The sequence below is a fragment of the Silurus aristotelis genome, assembly GCF_946808225.1.
Source record: "Silurus aristotelis genome assembly, chromosome: 5".
NCBI lineage: Eukaryota > Metazoa > Chordata > Actinopteri > Siluriformes > Siluridae > Silurus > Silurus aristotelis.
This window is the reverse complement of record NC_139578.1, coordinates 2,180,194-2,205,949: the sequence shown is the minus strand read 5'-3', so window position 1 is coordinate 2,205,949 and position 25,756 is coordinate 2,180,194. Positions and strand designations below refer to the sequence as shown.

The 25,756-nt window shown below is 39.0% G+C and overlaps 2 protein-coding genes across 2 annotated transcripts in view; one reads left to right on the top strand and one right to left on the bottom strand.

Annotated features, from left to right (window-relative positions):
• The window catches only part of asip2b (agouti signaling protein, nonagouti homolog (mouse) 2b), a 217,644-nt gene that overhangs the window by 2,075 nt on the left and 189,813 nt on the right, over positions 1 to 25,756 (bottom strand). The window lies entirely within an intron of this gene.
• Positions 17,945 to 25,756, top strand: part of brinp3b (bone morphogenetic protein/retinoic acid inducible neural-specific 3b) — a 19,863-nt gene continuing 12,051 nt past the window's right edge. The window contains exons 1-2 of the mRNA XM_083540743.1: positions 17,945 to 18,797; positions 22,153 to 22,331. Of these exons, the coding sequence (XP_083396869.1) occupies positions 18,616 to 18,797; positions 22,153 to 22,331 (361 nt within the window). The 5' untranslated portion in view covers positions 17,945 to 18,615. The remainder of the gene's footprint in view (positions 18,798 to 22,152; positions 22,332 to 25,756) is intronic.

Sequence of the window (25,756 nt, the reverse complement as noted above, 5' to 3'; positions counted from 1 at the left end):
AGAAGAACGTGACTGGATTGAGAAAATGAAATGAAGCGATGGAAGTGAAATTAAGAGCGTATTGACGCTTATAGTTTGGTGAATCGAGAGATTTCTCAAAAGAAACGATACCGAAAATTAATTTGTTTTTTTGTTAAAAAAAAAAAATCCCGTACACGTATTGAAGGGGAAAATGTGTTTGAGAATGAAAAGAAAAGCAATTGTTATTTTCTGGAGATTTGGAAGCTCTGGCTATTCCCCAGGATAAAGCAGAAATGAAAAATAAATCTTTAGTAACTAAAGAAAACAAAAAAAAGGAATATGTGACATGATATTTTATTTATTATAGCTGCAAGTGATATATACTTAGCAGTGTCTGCCTTTTTTTTTTTTTTTGGTCAAAAGTTTTTGTGATTTATTTTCTCATTATGAGCTGAAATTAAGAATTTTAATACAGTATTTTAAATAAATTCAAATAAATGAAATATAAATAATTGAAAATATTTTATTTATTGGTATTTTCTGCATAGTAATCATCCATAGCCTCCTCTCACAGAGGGTGCCAATAGTTTCAAGCAGGTTAGGTTTAACACTTAATAGACCCTTTTGAGAAAAACATTTTCAGTCATTTTTAAAGTAATTTTTTTATAATTATTTGTTAATTTTTTTGTATAGATTTATTTCAAGACAAAATGTTGCTGATTCAATATGATTTATTTGTTAATATAATGTGGAGTTTTTCATTTATTCTTTTTTATTGTGTATTGCAACTAAGAAATTTCATTCAGTAGTCAATATTTTCTCTCTATTTTTTCTTTTTTTTGCTTAGTGTTTAGTATATTAGTTAAAGACATCTTGAATATCTTGATTTATTTGAATTAAAATGTATTAAAAATTATTCTAATTCAAAACCTTCTGATCAAAATTTTATTTGATTTAATCAATTTTTTCTACCCAGTAATTATAACCTTTTAGACATAACAATCTTACATGCTCAGAATGAATGAATGATTAAATAAATAAAATAAATAAAAAAATTATACATATAATATATATATATATGAGATTTGTGAGATTTCATTTAGCCACAAGTGTGTTAATAAAGTCAAGTACTGATGTAACTACTGGTACTGGGGTACTGGGGTGCAGTCAGCGTTCACATTCATCCCAAAGCTTTTCAATAGGGTTGAAGCTCTATTGGAGGAGATCTTCCACACACTTCCAACTCATGTAAAGCAGAACTTCATGAAGCTGGCTTTGTGCACAGGGGCATTGTCATGCTGGAACAAGCTTGATCTCCAATTTAGAAGTATTGAACTGACGTTTCCTCAGTTTTTCATTGTACTTTTTTTTTTTTAATCCGTCTATAGTTACATTTAATGTTAAAGTAGTTAGGTAATGTCTGTCCTTTTTTTTTATTATTATTCCTTTTAACAGAAATAATTACAGGCAGAAGAAAGGAAGAAAGAAAGAAAGAAAAAAGTCAATTGCAAGTAAGAAGCGTTTACCTTTTAAAATGGTCAATTTTTTAAGCTCCCATAACAACTATTTATACTGAAAGCTCATTATCTCAAGGACTGAAGCTTAGAATAGTTATTCTAATATCCCTTTAAAACTTTTCCTTTTTTTTGACAGCAAATTAGAGATTATGAGTTTACGAAGAGGTTTAATACAATCCTGCTGTCGGCTTGAGAAAATTCGCCTTGACAGCTCCATTATAATTATGCGCTTTAGCTAGCACAATAGAAAAATGCATTTATTTGTTTCTTTCTTTCTTTATTTATTCATTATTTTGTGGATTAATAGATCTGGGGGTTGGGGATCTGATTGCATAAAAGTTTTAATGGCGTGAGATCATACAGGTTGAATTCCCACGTGTAAACATTTGCATGTTCGAGATCATAAACAGCTTCAAATGAATATTTCCCAGTGTTACTGAGAAATCTGTGTGTGTGTGTTGGCGTTTTAAATCAGTGTCACGGCTTTTCTTGTAAGGTTTACGGCCGAGGAATCTGATTGCAGGTATAATGTCCTTAAAGTGTGTCTTACTGCCCGATGAACTTCTACACATCCATCCATACATTACATAAAAACTGCCTGGTGTGCATATAACCAGCTACCGGTGAAGCCCTAAATGATTGTATATGAAGAAAGCTTTATCTACTACCTCATACAATCATCTAATACCTTACCAGGAACCTCCTAGAGTAATAAACACTTCTCCAGTTCCATTCAAGCTTCACATGCTGCCTATTATCTTGCACATTGAATTCCATATTCTGCTTCTGAATGTTTCAGATGTAATGTCCTGACACAGCGTTTTACTCAAATTAAGTACGGATTTCAGAAAATAAAGTTATTTTAGAGGGACCTCCAGAGGGGAAGACTTAACCTGGGGTTCCTCTAGAGGATGACTACAATTAAGGGTTCCTCCAGAGAGGAAGACAAGGGAAAGGCTACACTTATGGGCTCCTAAAGTGGGAAGACTTAACTTGGGGTGTCATCACAGGCAAAATTTAACCTAGGGGCTCCTTCAGAGAAAGACGATACTCATGGGTTTCTCCAGAGGGAAGATTTAACCTGGGGGTTTCTTCACAAGGAAATTTTAACCTAGTGGCTCCTCCAGAGGAAGACAACCCTCATAGCTTTCTCCATTGGGGAAGACTTAACCTAGAGGTTCCTCCAGAGGTAAAACATTAACTAGAAGTTCTTTCAGGAGAAAGATTTTATTTAGGGGTTCTTCCGGAGGGAAGCAACTTATCGGTTCGTCAGCAAGAATGAATCCGAGGGTTCCTCCAGAGGGAAATCTTTCCTTTGGAGCCTGTAGGTTGGGGTTTTATTTGATGGATGACTACACATATTTATACTTCCTAAACATAAGAATTAGCTAGAAATGGTTCTAGCAACTCATTGGTTCAGTTTGTATTCACAAAAGGTCATGAAGGTACAACTAGTAGCAATTTAATGTACAATTACGACAAGGAAATGTGCTTCTACTGGAAAATCCACTACACTAATCCCTCTCCAACATCTATCCTTCAATTCCCTTCAACCTTTAGCATTGCAAAAAAAAAAGAAGAAAGTTGACCAAGAAGTGTTGACCAAGAGGTTTCTGTTTTGTTGCAGAAGCGATTCATCAAGGAAAGAACCTGGAGTGCCATGATCCACCTTGTGGTTCCTGGAGGGTGAAAAACAGAAGATTCTTTTCAAGTAGCTCAGCAGGACAGGTTACATGCAATTTCAGTCAGCCCCCGGAGCAGTCACAGAAATGCCCAAATGAAAGGAAAATACTTTCAAAAGGAAAGGCTTGCCCCAGCATGCAAGACAGAAAGAAGGCGCAAAGCTAAGTTGTATCGATCGTTTGAAATGTGCCATCGGCATCCATCTTTCTGTAAAAAGTCTACGGCCTTATAGCTTTGTCTGTTAAAAAAAAAAAAAAAAAAAAAAAAAAAAAAACTTAAAAAGTAAAAGTAAGCAAATTCTTAATAGGAACAAGTTTCATTTCATGCTAGGCTAGCTACAGCAACACGTACGCGCGTATTCAAAAGTCGGTGATGATTTTAAAAAAAACAGTGCATAATAGATCCTGATCTTTCAAAATCAAGCACAGTTTTCCAGTTGCTGAAAATGATTTTGTGTTTAAGCTCCTGAAAGCTCCCCAGGAGACATTGTTTCAATGGAAGAACCCGAACACCAGCTTGAGTTTCCCATTCCAAGCCATTTATCCAGCGGCTTCAGTTTGTCAGGCCATGATTGTTTCTGCATCTAATAACAGTCTGGGCTTAGAGATAAAGCTTTGCCAAATCACCCGTAGTGCTGAGATAATGGGCCATGGCTGAGGTTCTCTGTGTGTGTGTGTGTGTGTGTGTGTGTGTGTGTGTGTATGCCAGGGGGCTTGTAAGGTAAAATCACAGGACTGCCAAAGAGCCACTGTTCAGCCCTTGTTCTTAGTGGCTTCACCTCTACCTTTCTATCTCCACTGGCTATGTTTGTCAGATAAATATATTGTAATTGTAATTGAAAATCAGGAATGAATCATGTTGGGGATTAGGAAATGTTCCTAATAGCTAGTCACGTATTTATTTTGAACCTATTTCCATCAGGTATATTTCAAACTATTGCTAGTCATGCGTATGTAAACACTATTGCTAGTCGTATGTAAACACTATTGCTAGTCACATGTACTGTACTATTACTAGTCGTAAATATATTTTAAACTATTGCTAGCTATAGCTTTCACATATATATAAATACTATGGCTAGTTTGTCAATATATTTGATGCAATAATGTAGAAAGGCATTTCACAAGCTAGTTCAGAGTTTTGTTAGAAAGAGTTAGCCACGCTGTATTTCGAAAACTGAGGGAAGAAAATAAAAGGGATCGAAAATACGCACTTGAGATGTACATGGACATGAACTCATTGCAAAATAATGATGTTCAGCTGTTGCTTTTTTTAAATATTTATTTTCTTTGGATATCTGAAGCAAATGCGCTCATCATGGTTGCTAGTGAACGCTTTAATTTCCTGCTCGAGAGATAATCTTTTCAATACTTTTTTTTTTTGCCCACAGGATTTCATAATAGACGGAAATACGTCTGCATGTGCAAATATCATGATATCAGATCATCACTATATTGCAGAAAAAAATTATAATAATAAAGCAGATTAGCTGCTGGATTATAATAAAGCTTCCCTTTATTGCCTTGGTGATGATAAAGGATAAGTTTATAGGAATAGTGCTAAGGAATTTTTTATTTTGCCTTACTTTCAGACTCCGGTGTCGTCTCGGCCTTGCCTGTTAACGCCAAAGGCTTTTTGAAGGTGTAAGACATCGTACCGGGTTTGAAGACGGCGCCGGTAATTATTCACGCGGCCTTTCAAATGAGTTTTCACGTCTCATGGAGAGGATGACAGGGAAGACAGCGTCAGCGTCGATGCGCCGAAGCCCTCATTAGCTTAAGTGAGGAACTTTGGACGAAGAGGCTTTTAAGATGATCACAGCTCCACCTGAGCAGCGGAATCGGACTCGAGGAGAATATTTCACTCGAATTAATTACATCTTAATGGCGTTATTAGGTCTGAAGAAAGAAAGAACCGTATTCACCTTCCTCTCCCTTCTACTGTTGATATGACGTGAGAAAATACATACGCGCGCATTTCAATCAATAATGAGATTTTTTTTCCTCTGATTAATTTAGAAACGATGAAGCACCTGAGCACTTTTGCAGCTTGCGCTTCGACAAGGCGAGTTAATGGCACGTTAATGATTTCTGGTTCCCTCAGCGAAGGCCGTGAAGCAAAAGACGGAAAGCAGATACACATCACCGGGATGAATTGTCCTCCGAGCAGCATGTAGAAACCGTAGGACTGCTAATTCCTGTGACTGCAGCTCAATAAGACCTTTCCTGGAGAGAGGAGATCAGGTGGCTTCAGAATCAATCGGGGTAGAAAAAAAGGGGGGATTACAATATCCAGAATCATGATGTGAAAAAAATTGGAGAACAGGGTGTACTAGTCAAATTCTTCAGCGAACATATACACTACATACATCGATATACAAAACAAATGCTCTCATGCAGAATATATCAGCCTCGGGCGCTCCGGTCACATGCTAGAAAGCTTGTTTGTTTTGTTTATTTTTTTGTTCAAGGTGAGAGTCTGAATTTCTTGGAAAGCATGTCATATTGTACAGTGTTTCTGCTGGAGGGGGTTGTATTGGTCAGAATACTTTGATTGGTTATATGTGCTTTGCAGAATGGAATTTGTTTAAAATTGTTGTACAAGTGGGCGGAATTTGTCAAAACTTCTTTGGGATTAGGCAGGATTGGTCAAAATTCTAACTGTTCGATTAGATTCCCTTCTAATATCCACCTATTAATGATTTCTGTACCAGATAATATCCGGAAAAACAATCTTAACAAACCCGAATTGGATTAGATTAGTAAAAACGGATTGCAATCTTAAAGATTCTGAAGCTTTTGGCCAGAAAGTTTGTAACCCAAACATATAAGATTCTCAAAGATTCATACTTTTCTGGTCACAAGCTTCAGGGTCTTCAAAACTTTCTTTTGGCATCTCCCATCAGGGGTCGCCACAGCGGATCATTCATATTCATGATCTGCATGTTCGATTTAGCACATGTTTTTACGCTGGGTTTTCCTAAAGCAACTCTCCCTATTTATCCGGGCTTTGGACTGGCACTAAGATTGCACTGGCTTGTGCAACCCTAATGGCTGGGGTTGGTTCCCTGACCGGGGATAGAACCCGGGCCGCAGCGGTGAGAACGCCGCATCCTAACCACTAGACCACCTAATAGAATCTCGGAAATACATGTATGTGCGATTTCTTGTGCCAGGTTTTAATGGGAAGGGAAACCTTACAACAAAACAAACAGTAGAATAGCATTCTACAAGCTAGTTCAGAGTTTTGTTTGAAGAAGTTACCCGCAAGTAAACAAAAAAAGAGACTCAATTCTGGGACTAGGTTTAGTCATGACAAGTGCTAGTAGGAATGACAAGCAGCTAATCTGAAAGATTTACCTCATTCAGGGCAGGGTTTTTTATTGCAACTTGGCCAACGTTTCGGTGTAATTCAGTTCCGTACATCTTGTTTCTGTTGAGTCGCAGGTAGAAACCCTTATCTGCCTTGCAGCTGGTGTTGTGACAAATTTTCTTGCACACTGTTTGCATCATGCACACAAAAAAAAAATTATACAATGAAATGAATACACTTTACTATATGACAACATGCCATCAAAAATAACTTGTAGTCTGAAAGTGCTTGCAATTCTTTTAAAAACAACACAAAGTTTGGTTCGACTTTAAAAACGCTGATCCTTGTACGACCAGTTGTTATTGAGCTAATTCAAGTTATGAGTGAAATCTTGCTAACATTGAAACGGAATAAGCCAGGCTAAGAAAGCAAGAGTGCTAAAAGCAACATACGTCCTACATAGCATGCCTGGCATAGCTTTAACACTATAAGAGTTTCAGATATCTAGGATACGATGTTCTATCATACCAGTATCCCCCACCCCCCACCCCCCTTCCTCACGGGGTATATGTTCAATATTTCAAGACTTAATTTCTTCGCAGCCATTTTTGACCTCTGTCAGTTAGACACGCCGACTCTCGAGAGCTCTGCCGGGGCTATTAGACGAACAATCTCCAGAGCACTTTGAGCAACGCATCATTAAAAATGCATTAGTCAAGAGAAACTGCACTGGACCATCCATTGAAATGAGACATCAGGAATACCGGAGATACATTGTAGCCTATCACAAAAAAATGCTAAATGCTCACAAAGAGGGACAAACGTTGGCGGAAAGAATGGTGAAGTAGTATGCTAGGTGGAAATGCTAAGCAGGTTTTTCTTAATATTGATACATTTATAAAAAAAAGTGTAAAAAGTAATCGAATATTCTATTCAAGTTACTTGAATGAAATTTGACTTAAGTTACGGGTCGAAAAATCTACTTGAGTAAAAGTAGCTAATTAAAAAATTTTGTAAACTAGTTCTTTTTATTTAAACGCCTTTACAAACTAAACTGCAAAAACTAAATTAAAAAAATTAAAAAATATATATAAACAACTCAGTAACATACTGGAAAAAAATTCAATCTAAACAAATTAAAAGTCAAATTACAGAAACTACTTTCAAAGAAGTAGAAGAACACCAAATGAGAAACCTACTCGGTTACAGTAACGTGGGTAAATGGAATTCGTTACTTTTCAGCTTCGTCTGATGGATACGAAAATAGCCACTATTATATACAGTTGTATAGTGTATAATGTATCACTGTGGTTTACTAAGCAATCAGAATCAAGAATCTAACAGGGCTTAGATTGAATGTTTCTCATTTCTTTCACCTCATTACACCGCTGAAAAACTTCTGCATTAAAATTCCTGCTGGTTCTGGAAAAAACCCCAAAGGCAAATGTTCTCAAGAGAAGCAGGAGAAGAAGTACGTGCCCGAGTGTATGAAACATCTATGACTTTGAACCCCAGGTTGGTGTTCGGCATACGCCGCAGTGACAGCTGCTCAGTCATACGAAATCGTGAGCCTGACCAAACTGGATTTCCTTGAAATTTAAAACTGAGTCAATAAGTTTGCAGGTTCACCAGTTATCGAAATATTGAGGCTTCTTGAAGTTCTTATTGAAAAAAACTGGACATTCCTGATGTAGGATCCTGCAGGTTTTATTTTGTCAGAATTCCTTTAGGAGCAAATAGAATTAGTTGGAAATTCTTGGTCAAGTAAAATTAATCAATCGTTTGTGCTTCATCCTGTACATTGTAGTCAGAATTTCTTGGCAAAACTGTTCATTGGAATTTTCTTGGAAGGATTTGGGATTGTTTATATGTTCTGTCCAAATTGGGAGGACTGGACAGAGTTCCTCAATGAGTGGGCAAGATTGGTCAAATTCCTTCCCATGTGGACATAATTGGTGAGAATTCCTTCAGGTGTGGACAAATTTACTTGGGCTGGATTGGATGGAAACGTCTAACATCATTATTTTTGGGGCAGACTGTTCCAAGCCCTGCAGGAAACAAGCAGAACTGTTCAGAATTCATTTGGGAGCGGGTAAAAATTATTTTGGCAGGATCAGTAGGAATTCCTCTAAGAGCATGCTGTAATACTTTGAAAACCGAGGTGGACATGCTTTGTCAACATTTACTTAGCTACAGTTGGAGTTGGTCCAAATTGGGGAGCCTGGCACACCTTCATTACTATCTTCAGTCAGAACTTTGGAGTGTTGTCCAAACTCATTTAGAAATTTCCCCACTGTGGGACGAATAAAGGTTTATCTTATCTTATGAATGAGGATCAATGTAATGCTCTGATCCAAGCCAAGATTCATTGGTTCAACCAACAGACGTCGTCATCAATAGAAGTTAGAACAATTATTTATGTAGAATGTGAGCCTTGGTTCTAAACAGAATTGCACAGTAGAAAGACCTGCAATCAATCAGTGGGTCAATTATACTATCTAGTCTGCCCTCATTGAGTTAATAGATATTGAAGATGAGCTCTCAAGATACTTTGTGTCCGAACTCATTTGTCTGATCAGTCAGATAGGATTGGGGAGTGTGAAAATCACCTGACAGATCCACAGAAGACACTTTAAATATCCTGTAATATATAGGGTGAGAAATGATATATTGTATATTTTATATTCTATTCTATAAGCCATTATTGTATTTATGTAAAACAGACTTCAATCTGTGGCACTTCAGAACCCTGACATTTCCAGCATTTGGCTGATGAGCAGAACACAGCTGCATCGCTGATCCTTCATTATTGCGCGACGCTTTCCATGTCCTAAAAGCAGATGGTACGACATATGGTATAAACAGCATACCGCAAACATGTCCCTAATAAGCGAAGAACATGATTCTTTCCTTAAATGTTGATTTTTTTTTTTTTTAGACGAACCGAAAGATAAGTTCAAATCCCAGTAGCAATGACAATGTTGGGCCAAATGTTAACCTTCAGCTACTCAGATAACCAAAAGTCGCTCTGGATAACGGCATGTTTATGCCGAATGCCACAAATGTAAATGGTAAGTACTGTATTATTATGGATTTATATTACAATAAGAATGATAAATTTCTAGAATGTTGTGTTAATGATATTAAATGATGAGTAAACATCAGCAATGGTGGAAGTGAAACTTCTGGTGAGTGATTTGAAAACCTGGAAGCGAATTACAGAAAATGATAATAATGAATGTATATCGGTCCAAGAAACTGCTCAATTTTTTGTCCAAAGAAAATTTTTTGGGTCTCCTAGCTCAAGCGAATGGAAAATTTCACGCTACATCACCCAAAGACGTCCTGTACAAATGTGTGCCTCGGACTTTGCAGTAACAGTTTGTAGAAGAACATATGCACATATGGCAGGAAAGGGCACGTGTCCCAATACTTTTGACGATATAGTGTTTAGGTAAAAAAAAATAAAAATTTAGCAATAATTTAGTGCTTGTCCCTCTAAATAAATAAAAAGAATAAAAAAAAAAAGATCATGATTGCACCTGTGTAACCTCTCAGCATATTTAATTTTTTTGCAAAATTGTGTCCTCTGGTACTTTTTTGTACATTTATTACACAATATGCTTTACAGATAACGTGCCACATGAGAAAATACAGAGCTCTACAGGCAAACAGTGTTTATTTTATAGTAATTACATGTAAAAAGCTCTCTGGGGACTCGTGGTGATTTCAGAGAGACTCATTGAGTGAAAATTACCTCAGGGCTGTTGTCACTGTTTTTGCTACATCAGGAAGTGTGTGTGTGTGTGTGTGTCGAGGGTTATCACTCATGCTGTGTCTGCTTAGTAAAACTGGTTGCTATTAGTTGAAAAATTGCATAAATATTGTATATATCATATATAATACACTGTGTTTGCTCATATTGCCATTTTCCTAGCTAGCAAACGATGCTAGTTTGGAGTGTGAAGTTCCACCAGAACAAACGTGGTCTGAATTTGTTGGTAATGTTTCGAAATAAAATGTTCTGGGTTATTGTTAGCAACATTAAAAGCTTTCAAACACTAGCTATAGCTTCACCGCTTCAAAATAATCTAACTAGCAGTACTTTGTGTGTGCTAATCTGTTTTGAATTTTATAAAATGACCCGCGGGTCGAAGTCAAAAAGTTTTTCATGGGAAAATTCATTCGTTCTATGAGACTTAAATTAATTGTTATTGCTGACTCACTTTTGAGCTTTTTTGTTTGTTTTTTGGTTCATTTTAATAGCCAGTAGCTGCCATTTCTGCTAGCATGAACAATTCGCAGTATCTGTCTTGAGTTTGGGATGGAATAAAAAAATCGATTTATCCGAATGAATAAACACTGATTCAGAAGAACATGCTTAATGTATGGTTTAAAGTATTGGGACACCTGACTTTTCCAGCTATATGTGCTTCTTTCTCAAAATGTTGGAGGCACACAGTTGTATAGAACACCTTTAGATAGAATGAAGTTTTCCCTTGAGAGGTCTCCCTAGGAGACCCAAACCTGACAAAACAATGCCCCTGTGAACAAAGTTCAGCTCCATGAGGATATACATTACACGGGTTGGAGTGAAAGATCTCCTGCACCCCAGGCCTCCTCACCTCACCTACGTCAGCACCTGACTTTACCCAAATCCTTGTTGGCTCAAAGGGTGGAGTTTATTATAACAGTAAATTGTGACTAAATGTGGAATTGGATGTTCAGAAAGCACATTCCAATCTTTACTCAGGTGTCCACAAACGTTTGTCCATATAGTGTAGTTATAGAGCAAACTTAATAACAAAGTTCAGTCTAAGGTGTTTTTTTTTTTCTTTAATAAAATATAACATTAGAACCATAACACTAGCACTTGAACCCAACGTGTCATAACAAAGCAGATGAAAACGATGCAGAACGGTATTGTTAACTTGTCATAAAGGCGAGTTAATTTATCTTCTCAGAGCTACAAAATGACCCCAGATTTAATATAGATCTTGCTGTAGTCATGTACCGAATACTGAGCGTTATGACTCACATTTGTGATTTAAATTCCTTCACTTTTAATCTCCCAAACTTCATTTCATACGTTTTTGACACTTTCAGCTACTCAGTGGTTAAGACGATAGTCGAAGGTCGTGAGTTCAAATCCCAAACCCAAGCAAGCTTCCATTGCTGGGGCCTTCAGCAAAGCCTTGAATGATCACCTGCTCACGTGTGAACTGTAAGTCGGTCTGAATAAGGTGCATCTGCCAAACGCCATAAATGTAATTGCTGATAAGATTGCTTCTAATTACAAAGGGATTTTTTTGTCTTTCAAAACCGTAAACTCGACCTGGTGTCACCTTAGGGAACTTCACAAAGGTTTTTTTCTCTGACCAGGAATAAGGCTGTGGTGGTGTGAGCATTGATTCCTAGCCACAAGGTAACATCAAAAAGTTTCAAGACTAATGGTGCTAACTGGTGCTATTCGGACCATGTGTGGTACCACGTCTACGATTTTATCACTGACTGCAAGTTAGAACAAACTGCATGAAACTGACCAAATCAGCCACAGAGACGTTTGACATGACTGCAACGAGTCGTTCGGGGCGTTTTCACTGGAAGACGGAAAGACCTTCAACGGGATCCACATGATCTCATTTCCGTGCCCCTAATCGCCGGATTTGGCTCCTGCGACTTTGACACCAATGTAGAGATCTGGCGAATCGCAAAAGTTGCTTGACACGTATTGAAAAGAAGACTTTCAGGAGACGTTTTAGAGACGTGAAGTCTTGCTGCTTCTCCCTACCTCTGGGGAGGAGTCCAGGAGTGTTTCCTGTTTTGCTTTTCTTCGAGTTCTTTAATAGTTTCTATATATTTCTTTACACAGTTTGGCGAAAGTATTGAGACACCTGACTTATCCAGCCATATGTAGTTCTACTAGGAGATCAAAGCCTTTTCCATGAAGATCTGCTTTACAATGTTTGGAGTAGAAGATCTTGACTGGCCTGCTTTAGAGCTCTGACTTATAAAACCACCTTTGGATGGACTAGGAGACCCAACCCTGTTGCAGCATTACAATTCCCCTGTACACAAAGCTATTTAAAGACTTTTAATGAGTTGTAGTGGAAGATCTGCTGCTGTAGAGCTCTAAACTCAACCCTATTCCAACCTCTGGGATGAATAAGAACGCTGACTGCACACCACGCCTCCTTACCTCACCCCCTTATAGCTGACACTCAAAAACCTGGTGGAACCTCTTCCCAGAAGAGTGGAGATTATACATTTAGCAAATGCAATTTTTTTTTACTTCCTGTGACCTTGATTTTGTTTTTGTTGAGGAGAATTTTTTTGTGATTTTCATTCCCAAAGTGGCTTTGTTTTTTTGTTCATAATTGAACTTTGCTTATAACAATTTATATAACAATCCAGGCGATTGATTGCTGATACTGGAGACTTCTCGATTCGTTGTTACTATAGAAACGACTACAAAACGAGAGCATTAATACATAATAAACTCTTGGTTTGAATGCTAGCCAATGCTCCTGCCAGTCCTTTTATGCCTTCTGGCCAATCAGACTGAAGAATTTCAATTTGCTGAAAAAAAGGTTTGGGAGCAATCAGAGAAAGGACAAATAAAAGGAAGAAACAGATATTTGTTTCCGTTTTGCAAGCGCAAAGAAACAAACAATGACTCAGTGCATCTATCTGTCCATCTAAATCCATTAAGATGACAAATGAAAGAGTAAAATGTCACAGTAATGCAATTATTGACAACGCGGTGCTTTCCGAACGATTGCGGGCTTTTATTGCGTCTCCAAAAAATTGTCTTTAATACGAAAAAACCAAACGTGTCTGAAGAACAGGACGGACCCCTTTTTTTGTGCTCGGGCCTCAGGGGAACATTATGGGTCAGTCATTTCCTGTCTAAATGTAATGATATTTACACAATGGAAACAATTTTAGACTGGTACTTGTAAGATATCCCTCTCTTTTTATCATCTTCTCTTCTTTTTCCTTTCATATTTTTTATTTCTTTTTATTATACCTGTATTTTTTATTAATAGTATTTATTGTTATTATACTAATATCCTCTCCTCTCCACTGCTTCTCTTTCTCTCCCCATCCCGAGGCTTCCTGAGGTTTGGCCAGCTCCAGTCACGTCCCACCTCGTGAAGATTATGGACCTATGGATGATCATGGAGAAGTAGATGCCGAGTGTTTAAAGGCCCTGGCATGGAGAAGCTGATGCTGGATCTATGATGATCACAAATTGTTCTGTATTGTTGAAAGATTTATGACCAAACTTTTGATGTCACCCATATGAGGATGGGTTCCCCTTTGAGTCTGGTTCCTCTCAAGGTTTCTTCCTCATATCATCTAAGGGAGTTTTTCCTTGCCACTGTCGCCACGGCTGCTCATCAGGGACAAACGCACACCATTCACCTTCACTGTTGTTTTCTGTAAAGCTGCTTTGAGACAATGTCTGTTGTGAAAAGCGCTATACAAATAAACTTGACTTGACTTGACTTGACTTAATATATATAGATAAGATGTACTTATTATATATTTTTTTATTTAGAACTATTTATTTAATTTAATTATTATTACTTTCATTAGTATTATTAATTATTATTTATTGGTATTGGTTTATTTTTTATTTTTTACTTATTTTGTCGTTTATAATTATTTAATCATTTTTATTTTTATTATTATTACTTTTTATAATTATTTTTTGTTTTTTTATTAAAATGTATTATTATAAAATTCTTGTTATACATTTATTTTAATTAATTTTATAATTTTAAATAATTTTATGTAATTATGTTTTTTTTTTTACTTACTATTATCATTATTAGTTTTATCTATATTGTATCATTATTATTTATTGCTTTTTTATTATTATTTCTTTTATTTTTATACTGTTTTCTTTTTCATTTTTATTATAATTTTTTTATTGAATTATTATTTCTTACTTACTTACTGTTATAATTACTTTTATTGTTAATGTATTATTTATTATTGCTATTATTTATGTTTCTTTGTTTAGGAATTTTATTTACTTATTATTTTTTGTTTTTTAATATTATTATTATTATTATTATTATTATTATTATTATTATTATTATTATTATTATTATTAAAAATCACTGCCACTGCATTAGAATTGATGTCTACAGGCTTTTCTTCTGCTTCTTTGATTGGTGCTCACACACACACACACACACACACACACAGCCGCTCTCACGCAACATGTCAGGTGAAATGTACATGAGCGATTCCTCATCTGATTCTCAGTAGCTGCTGTAGTGCCGAGGAGGAGAGGAGAAAGGGAGAAGTGGAGGAGAGGAGAATGAGCAGAATGGAGGAGAGGAGAAAGAGAGGAGTGGAAGAATAGAGGAAAGGAGGATAGCACAGGGTAAAGAGCGTGAAAACAGATGAGAGTAAGCCGAGGAAGTGTAGAGGTACAGGCGTTTCAATTACTGTACACACACACACACACACACACACACACACACACACACCACCCCGGCCTATAACACGCCACCATCCCCTCTCTCTCTCTCTCTCTCTCTCTCTCTCTCTCTCTCTCTCTCTCTCTCTCTCTCTCTCTCTCTCTCTCTCTCCTTCCCCTCCTCCTCGCTGTCTCGCTGTCTGGATTCCTTCTATTTCTCTTTCATCTCATCATCTTCTCTCCTTCCCTCCTCACCTTCTTCAGCGCCTCCTCTTTCTCTCCCCCACCCCTTTAATTCTCTATCGTCTCCTGAATTCCCCTTTATCTCTCTTTCTCTGTCATCTCATCATCTTCTCTCCTTCCCTTATCCTCACCTCTTCTGTCACCTTTTTTTGCTCTTAATCCCCCTTCACTCCTCTGTCGCTTCCTAAATTCCTTCTTACCTTCTTCTTCTCCTCCCTTGCTCCCCGATATCTCTTTCTCCTCCTTCATTTTATCTTTCAACAATCTTTCTACAAAAAAAACTCTCACTTATCTGTTGCCTTCTGAATTCCTTCTCACCTTCTTCTTCTCCTCTCAGCTCCTCCCTTGCTCCCTGAGTTCTCTCTCTCTTAACCTTTTCATCCTTTCCGTTCCCTTCCCCCCTTTTTCTCGCTTATTTATTGTACCCTGAACTCTTTTTCCTACTTTTTTTTTCTTTATACACTCCGGTATTCATTCCGGAATTCTCTCTCTCACTCCACCTCTCTCGCTCTCTCCTTCCTCTCTGTTCCCTCTTTTTACTTGTTGCCTCTAGAACATTCTCTTCCTCTCCATCATCCTGTCCTTCTACACTCTTTCTTTACCACTTACCCTGTATCTTTCTCTATAGAATCCTTCTACTCCTCACCTCTCTTTTAATCTTTCACTCTCTCTTCCATCCTTCTTTCTTCCTCCCTTTTTTCATATCTACCAATGCCTTCATTTCTTCCCCTGCATCTTACAGGCCATACCAACTGTGTTAATTCAATTGTAAAGCACGGTGGTGGGAGTATGTTGGTATAGATGTCGGTTGCAACCTTGGGACCTGGTTATTTGTTGAAGGAATCCTGAAGGAATCTGTTTATTATGAGCTTCTTCTTCTGCAAAAGAATAAAATGAAGCATCTTCTATCATCTTACAATCTGACTATAGGGGTTGTAAAGCATGGTGGTGGAAGCATGGAGCATTTTTCCCATTTTTTTCTCTTCCACATGTATTCCTCCAAAGTTGGACCCAAATGGTAAAATAGTCTAATCTTCTGGAAAGATGTTCCTCTAGATATTGGAAAGTGCTTATGAAGATTTATGCTCATTCAGCCACAAGGGAGTTCAAGTAAAGTCAGGTACTGATGTGGGTGAGGTGAGGAGGCCTGGGGTGCATTCAGCATTTCAAATCATCCCAAAGGTGTTCAATAGGACTGAAGTCAGAGCCTTACAGCAGGAGATCTTCTACACACTTCCAAACCATGTAAAGCGTATCTTCATGGAGCTGGCTGGTCGCCAAATCATTTTCACAGCATTGGGACTCCAGTGAACCGGTGTAAGGCGATATCGCTGAACCCCGGAGACCAGGGGAAAGAGGTGAACTTTTCTTCCAAAGTGGAAACGTTCCTTAAAGGGCACAAAGACACTTCATTCATGACTCGAGGAAGAAAGAAAGAAAGAAAAAAAACTATAGACCTTTTCGAGTTTCGAGTTTAGTTTACTGTTCATAACTACGTAATTAGATCTAGGGGGAGTCAACAAGCCCGGAACTAGCGCTAAGCAGTGTAAGTAACGTGAATGATCCTTGCGACAGTAAGAACTTGCTAACTGTGAAGCATGGTGGTGGAAGTGTGGTTCTTATTGTCAAATGCCAGATCGATCCTAAAGTAGAGATACCTTCCATACTGTATTTGTATGCAGGGGATCGTTTCTCACGTTAAAATAAGTGGGTTTAATACACTCGTAGTCCAAACGTAGCGGGACACCAGACTCGTCCACAACGTTGTATAGGACGTCTTTGAACGCGGTAGTTGGAAAGATTCCCTACACTTAAACTAGGAGGCCCAAACCTGTTCCAGCATGACAATCCAGCTTTATGAAGATCTGCTTTACACGGGTTGGAAGTGCGAGTGGCCTGCTATAGAGCTCCAACTCTATTGGGATGAATTGGAATACCGAGCCCACCCCAGGTCTCCTCACACTCTCCAAAAATGAGTGAAACATCTGAGTGGAGGTTTAGTCCATATCGTTGAATAATATATAAATATATATTTTTTGAAATCGTGTCTTCTCAACAATTATTGCCTCCGACCCTTACAAATTTCCCTCGCTCTGTCCTTGTCTCTTTGCAGTCCCACCCTTATGTGTCTCTTGCATTCCAGCTATGTCTCTATTCTCCCCGCTTTCGCTCGCTTTTCATTATCTCCTTCTCTCCTCCTGCCTCCCCTCATCTTCCTCTCTCTGCGCCTCTTAATTGACGTGCCGCTCCGGACGCCTCGGAATTTAATTTGCACCTAAGAAAAAAAAGAGCAAACAGTGATTCTGAACCGACTTCATTACCCGAAGCGTTGCTCAGGTCTCAGCGTGTTAATGGAGTGCAACGTCACGGCTCGCTCGTGCACGTTTTCCGTAACGTTAACGACATACGACGACATAATGGGCCGATAATAGCCAATCAAAACGAAAAAAAAAAAAACAACCTTTCCTATGCATTTCAGACAAAAACTTAAATGTTATTGAGACTGAGGGATCAGTTAGAAAAATAAATATATTATATTATATTATATTATATTATATTATATTATATTATATTATATTATATTATATTATATTACATTTTTTATCCTGTTATTGTTACCTGTTACGTTTGGGGCCCCATTTGCATCCAATGCTTTATCAGATGCTTGTAAACGATGCTGTCCATAATACACGTGCATGCGCGTGAAAGGGATACGCAGGACAATGATTGAAAAAAATCGACGCGCGTACGCACGCGCGCATACACGCATGCACACGCACACACCCCACCCCACACACACACACACACACAGAGAGAGAGAGAGAGAGAGAGAGAGAGAGAGAGAGAGAGAGAGCGCCCTTAAAAAAATGCAAAGCGTTTCCAAAAGTGCAGCAGGCGCGCGCGCACTCCACTCGCCCTGCAGATGAAGCGATAAGGCGAACGCGTCACGGATTCAATCCTCCACGCGCGCGCCCTGTCATTTTTTTTTCTCATCCACTTCCACGCGCGTTTATTTTTATTATTATTATTATTATTATTATTATTATTATTATTATTATTATTATTATCGTTATTATTTTTGAACTTATTCAGGATTGCTGACATGGACCACGAAGCAAAAAAAAGATCCGATCTGACACTTTATGTTCAATACAAGCAATAAGAAGTCGGATCTCGCGCGTGCATTGCATCGGATTCGTGTGCGTTTGGACCGAGAATAAAAAAATGGGAACGCTGATGTGCATTTTGCAAGAACAAGCCGAAAAAAAAAGTTTGCACGGAGATGAGAGAGAGAAAGGGATGAGAAGATCGGATGGATGTCGTGAGCGCGTGCACCTGCGTAACGGGGGTCCGTGAAGCCCGTTTTCGGACTTAACACGCGAGGTTACGTCCACGTTACCTTGCTGCTGCTGCTGCTGCAAACGTGGGAAAGCGCGGCGGGCATGCGGCACGCGCGGATGCATGGCCGGGCACGGTGCTCTCCGCGCGCTGCTGATGCTCGTGGCTGTGGGCACGTGCGTAGGGGCCGCCGAGCGCCTCGCGTGGCTCCTGGCGGACAAGGGTCCGTTTCGGCGCGCGCACGAGTTCACCGAGTTCCACGAGCGACACCAGCACGGCTTCACCACGCGCTACAAAATTTACAGGTACGCGCATGGCATGCTGTATTTGTATTGCATTGAAACGCATGGAGGTACATGTCTAGGAAGTCTTTTCTACTCTGTTTGATGCATTTGCAATAGTGTTTGATGCATTTGGAATAGTCAGGGGTGCCAATGAATTTCAAGTAACTGGCAAATCAAAGCCAACTCCAGATACATCCCATAAAACCATTCCAAGAACCCATGGGTTCATACTGTATATTCAGCCCAATAAACCACTAATATGGACATCGGAATCCAGCCCAGACTTCATTCTGATTGTTCTGTATTTGCTCTATTGGGCAACCTCATATTCTGTGGTTGTTTGACACTTGCCTTGTTTTTCTGACCACTCTAAGAACTGGTCAGTAGAAATTCATTCATAGGAGACCACCTGTTTGTTGCACCGCCCCAAATCCAAACTCCAAAACAAGCAGGATAACAACAACAAACAAACAAAAACAGACCTAAACCACAGTTTTGTCCGTTTAAAACATCAACCCAATAACAATTCAAGTCGGACATTCAACACAGGACGTTCAAAGGAACTATTTGAAACAAATAGACTTAAAACCATCTAATAATCCCAGCTCTCGCAACAGCCTCGTGGCCAAATTACAGTCCCAAACAGCTTAATGGCAAGTAAAAATCGCAAATGAACTTAATGTGCTTAATAATCATACCAGTAGTTCTAAACCAGTCTAAAAACCATACCAGTTGGCAATCAAAAGTAGCTTAAAAATCAGCTATAAAAAAATCCTGCCAATGGTTGATCAAAATCCACCCTATCGAACCAATCAAACCATCTTAAAAACCATTTCATTCAAAATCAAAACCATCTTAAAATCCATCCCAATTGAAATTAAAACCAGTCTAAAAACCACCCCAATGGCCAATCAAAACCAGCATGAAAACCATTTTAATAGCCGATCCATACTACTTTCAAAACCACCCCAATGACCAGTCAGAACCAGCGTTAAAACCATCCAAATATCCAATTAAAACCAGTCTAAATCCAGCATAAAAACTTCCTCAATGGTCATTCAAACCCGCCTAAAAACGCCCAATTGATGATCAAATCAAGATCAACGAGCCTCAAACCATCCCAGTGGCTAATAAAATCAGCTTGAAAAACACCTATTGCATATTCAAGACCATGTCCCAACCCCCCAAAACAAAGACCAATGTCCAAGAAATCTGCCAACAGCACTAAAATCCTTCACTCTCCACTGCTCTTGCACCATGGCTTCAAAATGCTCTTCCTTTATTATATATTCTGTAGTATTTTTATAATATATTACAAGAATTCAGGTGTTTGGCTCACACTTTCCACTTTACTGATGAGCTCATCTGAATATGGGCGCCGGCATGCATTCATAACTCAACCTTGATTAAATTCTAACACAGACACTCCCGTGATAGCGTATTAGCAAAATAAAAAAAGAAGGAGAATTTCAGTGTCAGCATGGTGGTGTGGGAGGTGGCATTGATGGCTCACATGTTCAGAGTCCAGGGTTCGTCAAGTCTCTGTGTGACTCGTGGATGCAAGAACCTCTAAGCAAGCTAAGGACCTCTTGAAGCATACACCCATTTGTACTCACCTATCATCTTGCTGATTCTAAAACAACACTTGAAGGACCTTCTACCCAGACCTCCAACCTACCCCCTTTAAGATTTCATTCTTCTCATGTCAGAATCACCAGAGGTGTGAGGGGGAAAAAGGTCTAGATCTAAGCAGATTACGTTTTGGAAAGGTGGGAAAAAAAAGAGCCGTACCTTGTGTTTAGCACCTGCTTCCCTGCTGAGCCTTTTCAAGTCCCAGCACAATCAAATCCCACCTACTGTTCTCGTCTGTGTCGGCCAAGTGGAAGTACAGAGGAACAGAGGAAGTGTTGCGCAGAAGTGGTATAAACAGGAGGAGGTGGAAAGGAGAGCCAGATTGTGTGCTGATTGCTTTTGTGGCCTTTTTCTCGTCTCACGCTGCTTTTTTCTCCATTTCTAACTGCTCGCTATCTCACACCATTGTCACACTCGGTCGCTTCTTAGAGATACTGGTTTGTACAGTTATACATTTTTCAGAGATGTGGGATTATGAGCCAAATGCACTGCCAAACCGGGATTTGGCAGTCAGTCATCAGGTCATATTCCTATAGGCACTGTCGTTTTTTAAACCTGTGATTCTGGGAGCCCAAAAAATGTCACGACAAGTATACATTATATATTTGTAGATAAATGTTGCCAAACTTGGCACTTCAAGACATCCACACACACTTGCCATGCTAATTCAGTTGAAGAAGTTCTTAAATCAAACACCAGAATATGGTGACATAATTGTGATTTAAGGGGACCATTGATTTGAAAATTTCAGATACGGTTGCCTCTCCAGGCACTAGTAGATTTTACACTAGCAAGGGGTAGTTTCATAGGTGCAAAGGACTTGTTGAGATGATAGAGGTCAGAAGACTGCCTAGCCAAACTGGTTCAAGCTAACTGAAAGACTATGGGAACACAAATAAGCCCTTTATTTTACAACTGTGTCAAGCAGAAGAGTGGCAGTTTCACAGGTGAAAAGGGCTTGTTGATGGTAGCGGTCAAGGGCCGGACTGGTTCAAACTGACAAAGACTATCAGGATGCAAATAAGCCCTCTTTACAACCCGGTGAAGCAGAAAATGGCATGTCCACAGGTGAAAAGGACTTGTTAATGGCCAGATTGGTTCAAACTACCAAAAAAACAAAACAAAATAAGAAACCATGTCAAGCAAGAAAGTGGCTATTCCATGGGTGGAAATGACTTGACGGTCGAGGTCAGAGGAAAGCATCCAGAGAGGTTAAATCTGACAGTCACAACACCTTAAAACTTGAGTGACATTAGGAACTACAACAGATTCCACTTCTGTCAGCCAAGAGCAGGAATGTACATTAAGATGTGAGTGAGAACAGGTTCACCCAAACTGCACTAATCCAAACTGTCTAGTATCAACTGTTAAGACTGGTGGGGTGGTAAAAATGGTGTAGGGCTGATAATGGTATAATGGTGTGGGGTCAATGATGCACCAAATTACAAAGGACAAAGTTGTCTGGAGCTTTTGGTTCCATGAATGATCAACGAACCATCAATAGAAAATAGAAAATCCAAATAAAGCTGATTTAGGATATGGTAGAATAAAAGCATAGCGTCAGCAGCTTGAACCAGGAAGTTGTGGAAGACCCACATGCCAAAACACACAAAAATCCTTGAAACAGATTTCTTGACAGGCAGGTAATCAATTTATATATTTGTCATGATCTATGTGGTGGTTTGCCTTATAAATCCTCACTCACATGCCGAGTTCCAATAAAACCGTGTATGATCTTCTGCAGGGAGTTTGGAAGGTGGAAGGTAAACAACCTGGCCATGGAGAGACAGGAATCCGTGCCCTTTGACCCCGAGTTTGCACGCAACATCAGGCAGCTGGGACGACGGCCAAGCCTGCAGATGATTACAGACACGATCATCAAGAAGTACGGCACTCACTTCTTGGTCTCAGCCACTCTCGGAGGTGAGAATCGGCAATCTGGTTTTCTTAAAAATTTCTATGAATGCTAAATCAGACTAGAAACCTGGAAGTTCACGTTTCACTAATAGCAAAGCTTTCATTAGCAGTGAACCTGGCATGAGGCATTTTTATCCTCAGAAAAGAAAAATAGCTTGAGGCTAGTTTGTAGCTGCTTTAATGTAAGTGGTAATATGAGAGCATTTGTTTCACAGATGTCCCAGAACATTAAAATGGAACTTATATGGACTTTGCACTTAATGGGTTGGATGTATTGAAGCATAGGGAAGAGATATGGAGGTGTTGGGCACTATTGCTGTTAGACAGAGCAAGTGATGGAAATTGTTCCTTGGAAAGAAGACAGAGCTTTAGGCATGGTGGTTCTTGTGGATTACGTCAAGTGGGATACTGGTCCCCCCCCCCACGCCATGAGGTCCAGGACCTTATGGCTTAATTGCCATTTCCATAGCAGTTTTTCTTACAGGGTTGGGTTGCAGCCAGATTCGGGAAGTTTTTGGCGGAGTACTTTATTCCCATTTAATCAACTGGGCACCCATGGGGGTTAACCGCCTTGCTGAAGGGCCCAAGAGTGAACCCACAACCCCAGATCCAAAGTCCAATGCCTTAACCACTAGGCTACCCCCCACCTCCTTTACGCATTACAAATACTATTAGACATATCGTTCATTACTTACTGGATTTTAGCTCATATATAATAACGTATACTGTAACAAAACCAAAGCCATTGATTGTACTTGATAATCTCTTGAGGTTTTTTGTTTATTCGTTTCTTTATTTATTTCTCATAAATGGGTTGTTGGCCCATTTTCTTAATGAAACCTTATTTGCATAATCTTTAAATATTAGGACAGACTAAAAACAAAAATGAGGCCAGACATTCATTTTGCTCAAATACAGGCAGATTCTTTTAGACCTTTTCCCTGCTGTGCGAGAAAAAAATAAAATAAAATGTCTGCAGTTGATTAGCTGAGAGGTCAGTCCATGTTAGGATGACGGATCAGGTCATTGCGATTAACACCCGTCAGGAACGCTCAAACTGATTAATCAAAAAACCAGGCAATCACAAAATGGCGTGATTTCCATTTACAGAGTTTTGAGCCTATACATTTCATTAGTATCTACTTATGGAATGTTGCAAGTATTAAGAGTAGGTTTACGCACAACTTTTAAGTAGATTTTGGTTTCAACAGCGCCTTTATTACTACCTTGAATTCGGAACATGCCTACAGCACGTACACTACAGTACTTTATCATGCGTATACATACAAACAAACAAATAAATAAGCCTCATACCCCAGTTCCTTCTACTTTTTAAGAAACGCTCTTGAGTGCGACCACATCAACATTTCCTGTTTCTGTAAGTAATAGTGTCCTTAAAGTGCTTTAGATCAGCGGTCCCCAACCTTTTTGCACCATAGACCGGTTTAATGTCAGACAATATTTTCACAGACCGGCCTTTAAGGTGTGGCGGATAAATTCAACAAAATAAAATGATACGACCATAAAAACTGTTATTTTCTAGATATTATAATAAACGTGAATCCACTGTGTTTTTTGTTCATTTTGCTCAATTGGGGGTTTTAAATTAGCGGTAATGTATTGTGTGTTAGCGAACGGAGCAGCCCCTTTAAGAAAGTAGCGGATGGAGGTAAGACATGTGACCGAATCATAGACAGATGTGGCGGAGAGAATCTGGTAAATATCCAAATTAAAAAATCGTTCAGAATCAGATAATAAATAAAATGGAAATAATGTAAGTTATATATTCTTTCTGTGCGGCCCCGTACCAATTGACCCAAGGACCGGTGCCGGTCCGCGGCCCATGGGTTGGGGACCACTGCTAAAGCTAAGCTAAGGTTTTTATTGATTGAAGGAACGAAATAGCAAAAAATTACATTGTTTCTAGCAAGAAGAAGAAAAAAGAGAAGAAGAAATTAAAGCAGTTCAAAAGTTTGCATTGAAAGCATACGTATTGTATTTTGGATAAAAACACCGATTTGTGGGGGGAGATACAAACTTTTGCCCTAAACAGTATTGTTTTGTTTATTCTGCAGATTTTTTTTTTTTTTGGCGATATGTAACATGGTGTATCCTAAGATATTTTCTGTATTAAGTATTTGATAGAGCTTCCATGCTACTTCTCATTCTCAGTTAATTTTTAGATTTGAATCTCACAATTCTACATTGATCATTATGCTATGACTATCGTCTTAGTCATTGCATTATCATAGTTAGCATAAACTGGTTTTGATAGCTGTTTAAGCCACTCAGATGTCTCCTGGTTGTTCTCCTATTTATAGCTTTTGCAGTCAAATATTTTCTGTAATAAAAAATTCTGCAATGTTGCTAATTACCTTGGACAAAAAAAAAAAAAAATTGGGAAAATACTCTTGAGGTTTTGTGATGTCACACAACCCGCCGACGCTACCGACATTAGCCGCTCCATCTGTCACCGCCGGTCTAGTGACTCGTATTGTGCTCTAATATTGTACTCTAATTGTAGCGCTAGTCAGTACCCAGTGACTGTACTTCCCTCAGAGAATAATTACAGCACTTTCTCCGTGATCATCCTGCAATCGATAGCTCAGCTGCTAAGAGCAGCCTCCTGTGCCCTCATTTGGGCTCCATTTAAGATCTCCAGACAATTCAGTACCTGACTGGAACCAATTTTTCCCCTGCTTGAACAAAAAGAGCCTCCGGCAGGGCCGAACCGCCTCCTGTTCTCCATCAACCTTTTCACAGATAAGCGAGAAATATACCGACACATGACTACTGGGGTTTCTACACCAAAAGATTAACAAAATGTTTTTTACAAAGCACTTAAAAGAACCATTAGCAATGATCTGGTGATCATAGATTTCCTTTTTTCCAGCGGCTTCCTGTAGCTGATAGATCAGATTTAAAACACTGACCAGCTTTCCTCCACCAAACAGCACTTGTTTCACCCTGCACTGCTCCATCCACACTTCCTCTATCTTTTACCACTGGTTCACTGATCCTTCCATCCTCTACCACTGCACCACTAAACCTTCCTTCCTTTATGGCTAGTCCACTCATATTTTCATCTTTTACCTCTACTCCACTCATCCTTCCATATTCTACCAAGAGTTGACTGATCCCTCCAATTTCTACCACAGGTCCATTGGTTGCTCTATGCCTTACCACTGGTCCACTCATCTCTCCATCCTATACCACTACCCCACTGATCCCTACATCTTCTATCATGCTCCACTGAACTCTACATCCAATCTTGCACAACTAGTTCCTCCATCCTTTACCTCTAGACCCCTGATCCCTTCTTCCTCTACCACTGTTCCAATCATCCCTTCATTCTCGACCACTCTCCTCCTAATGCCTTCATCCTCTACCCCTTGACCACTTATCTTTTCATCTTCTAGCACTGTACCACT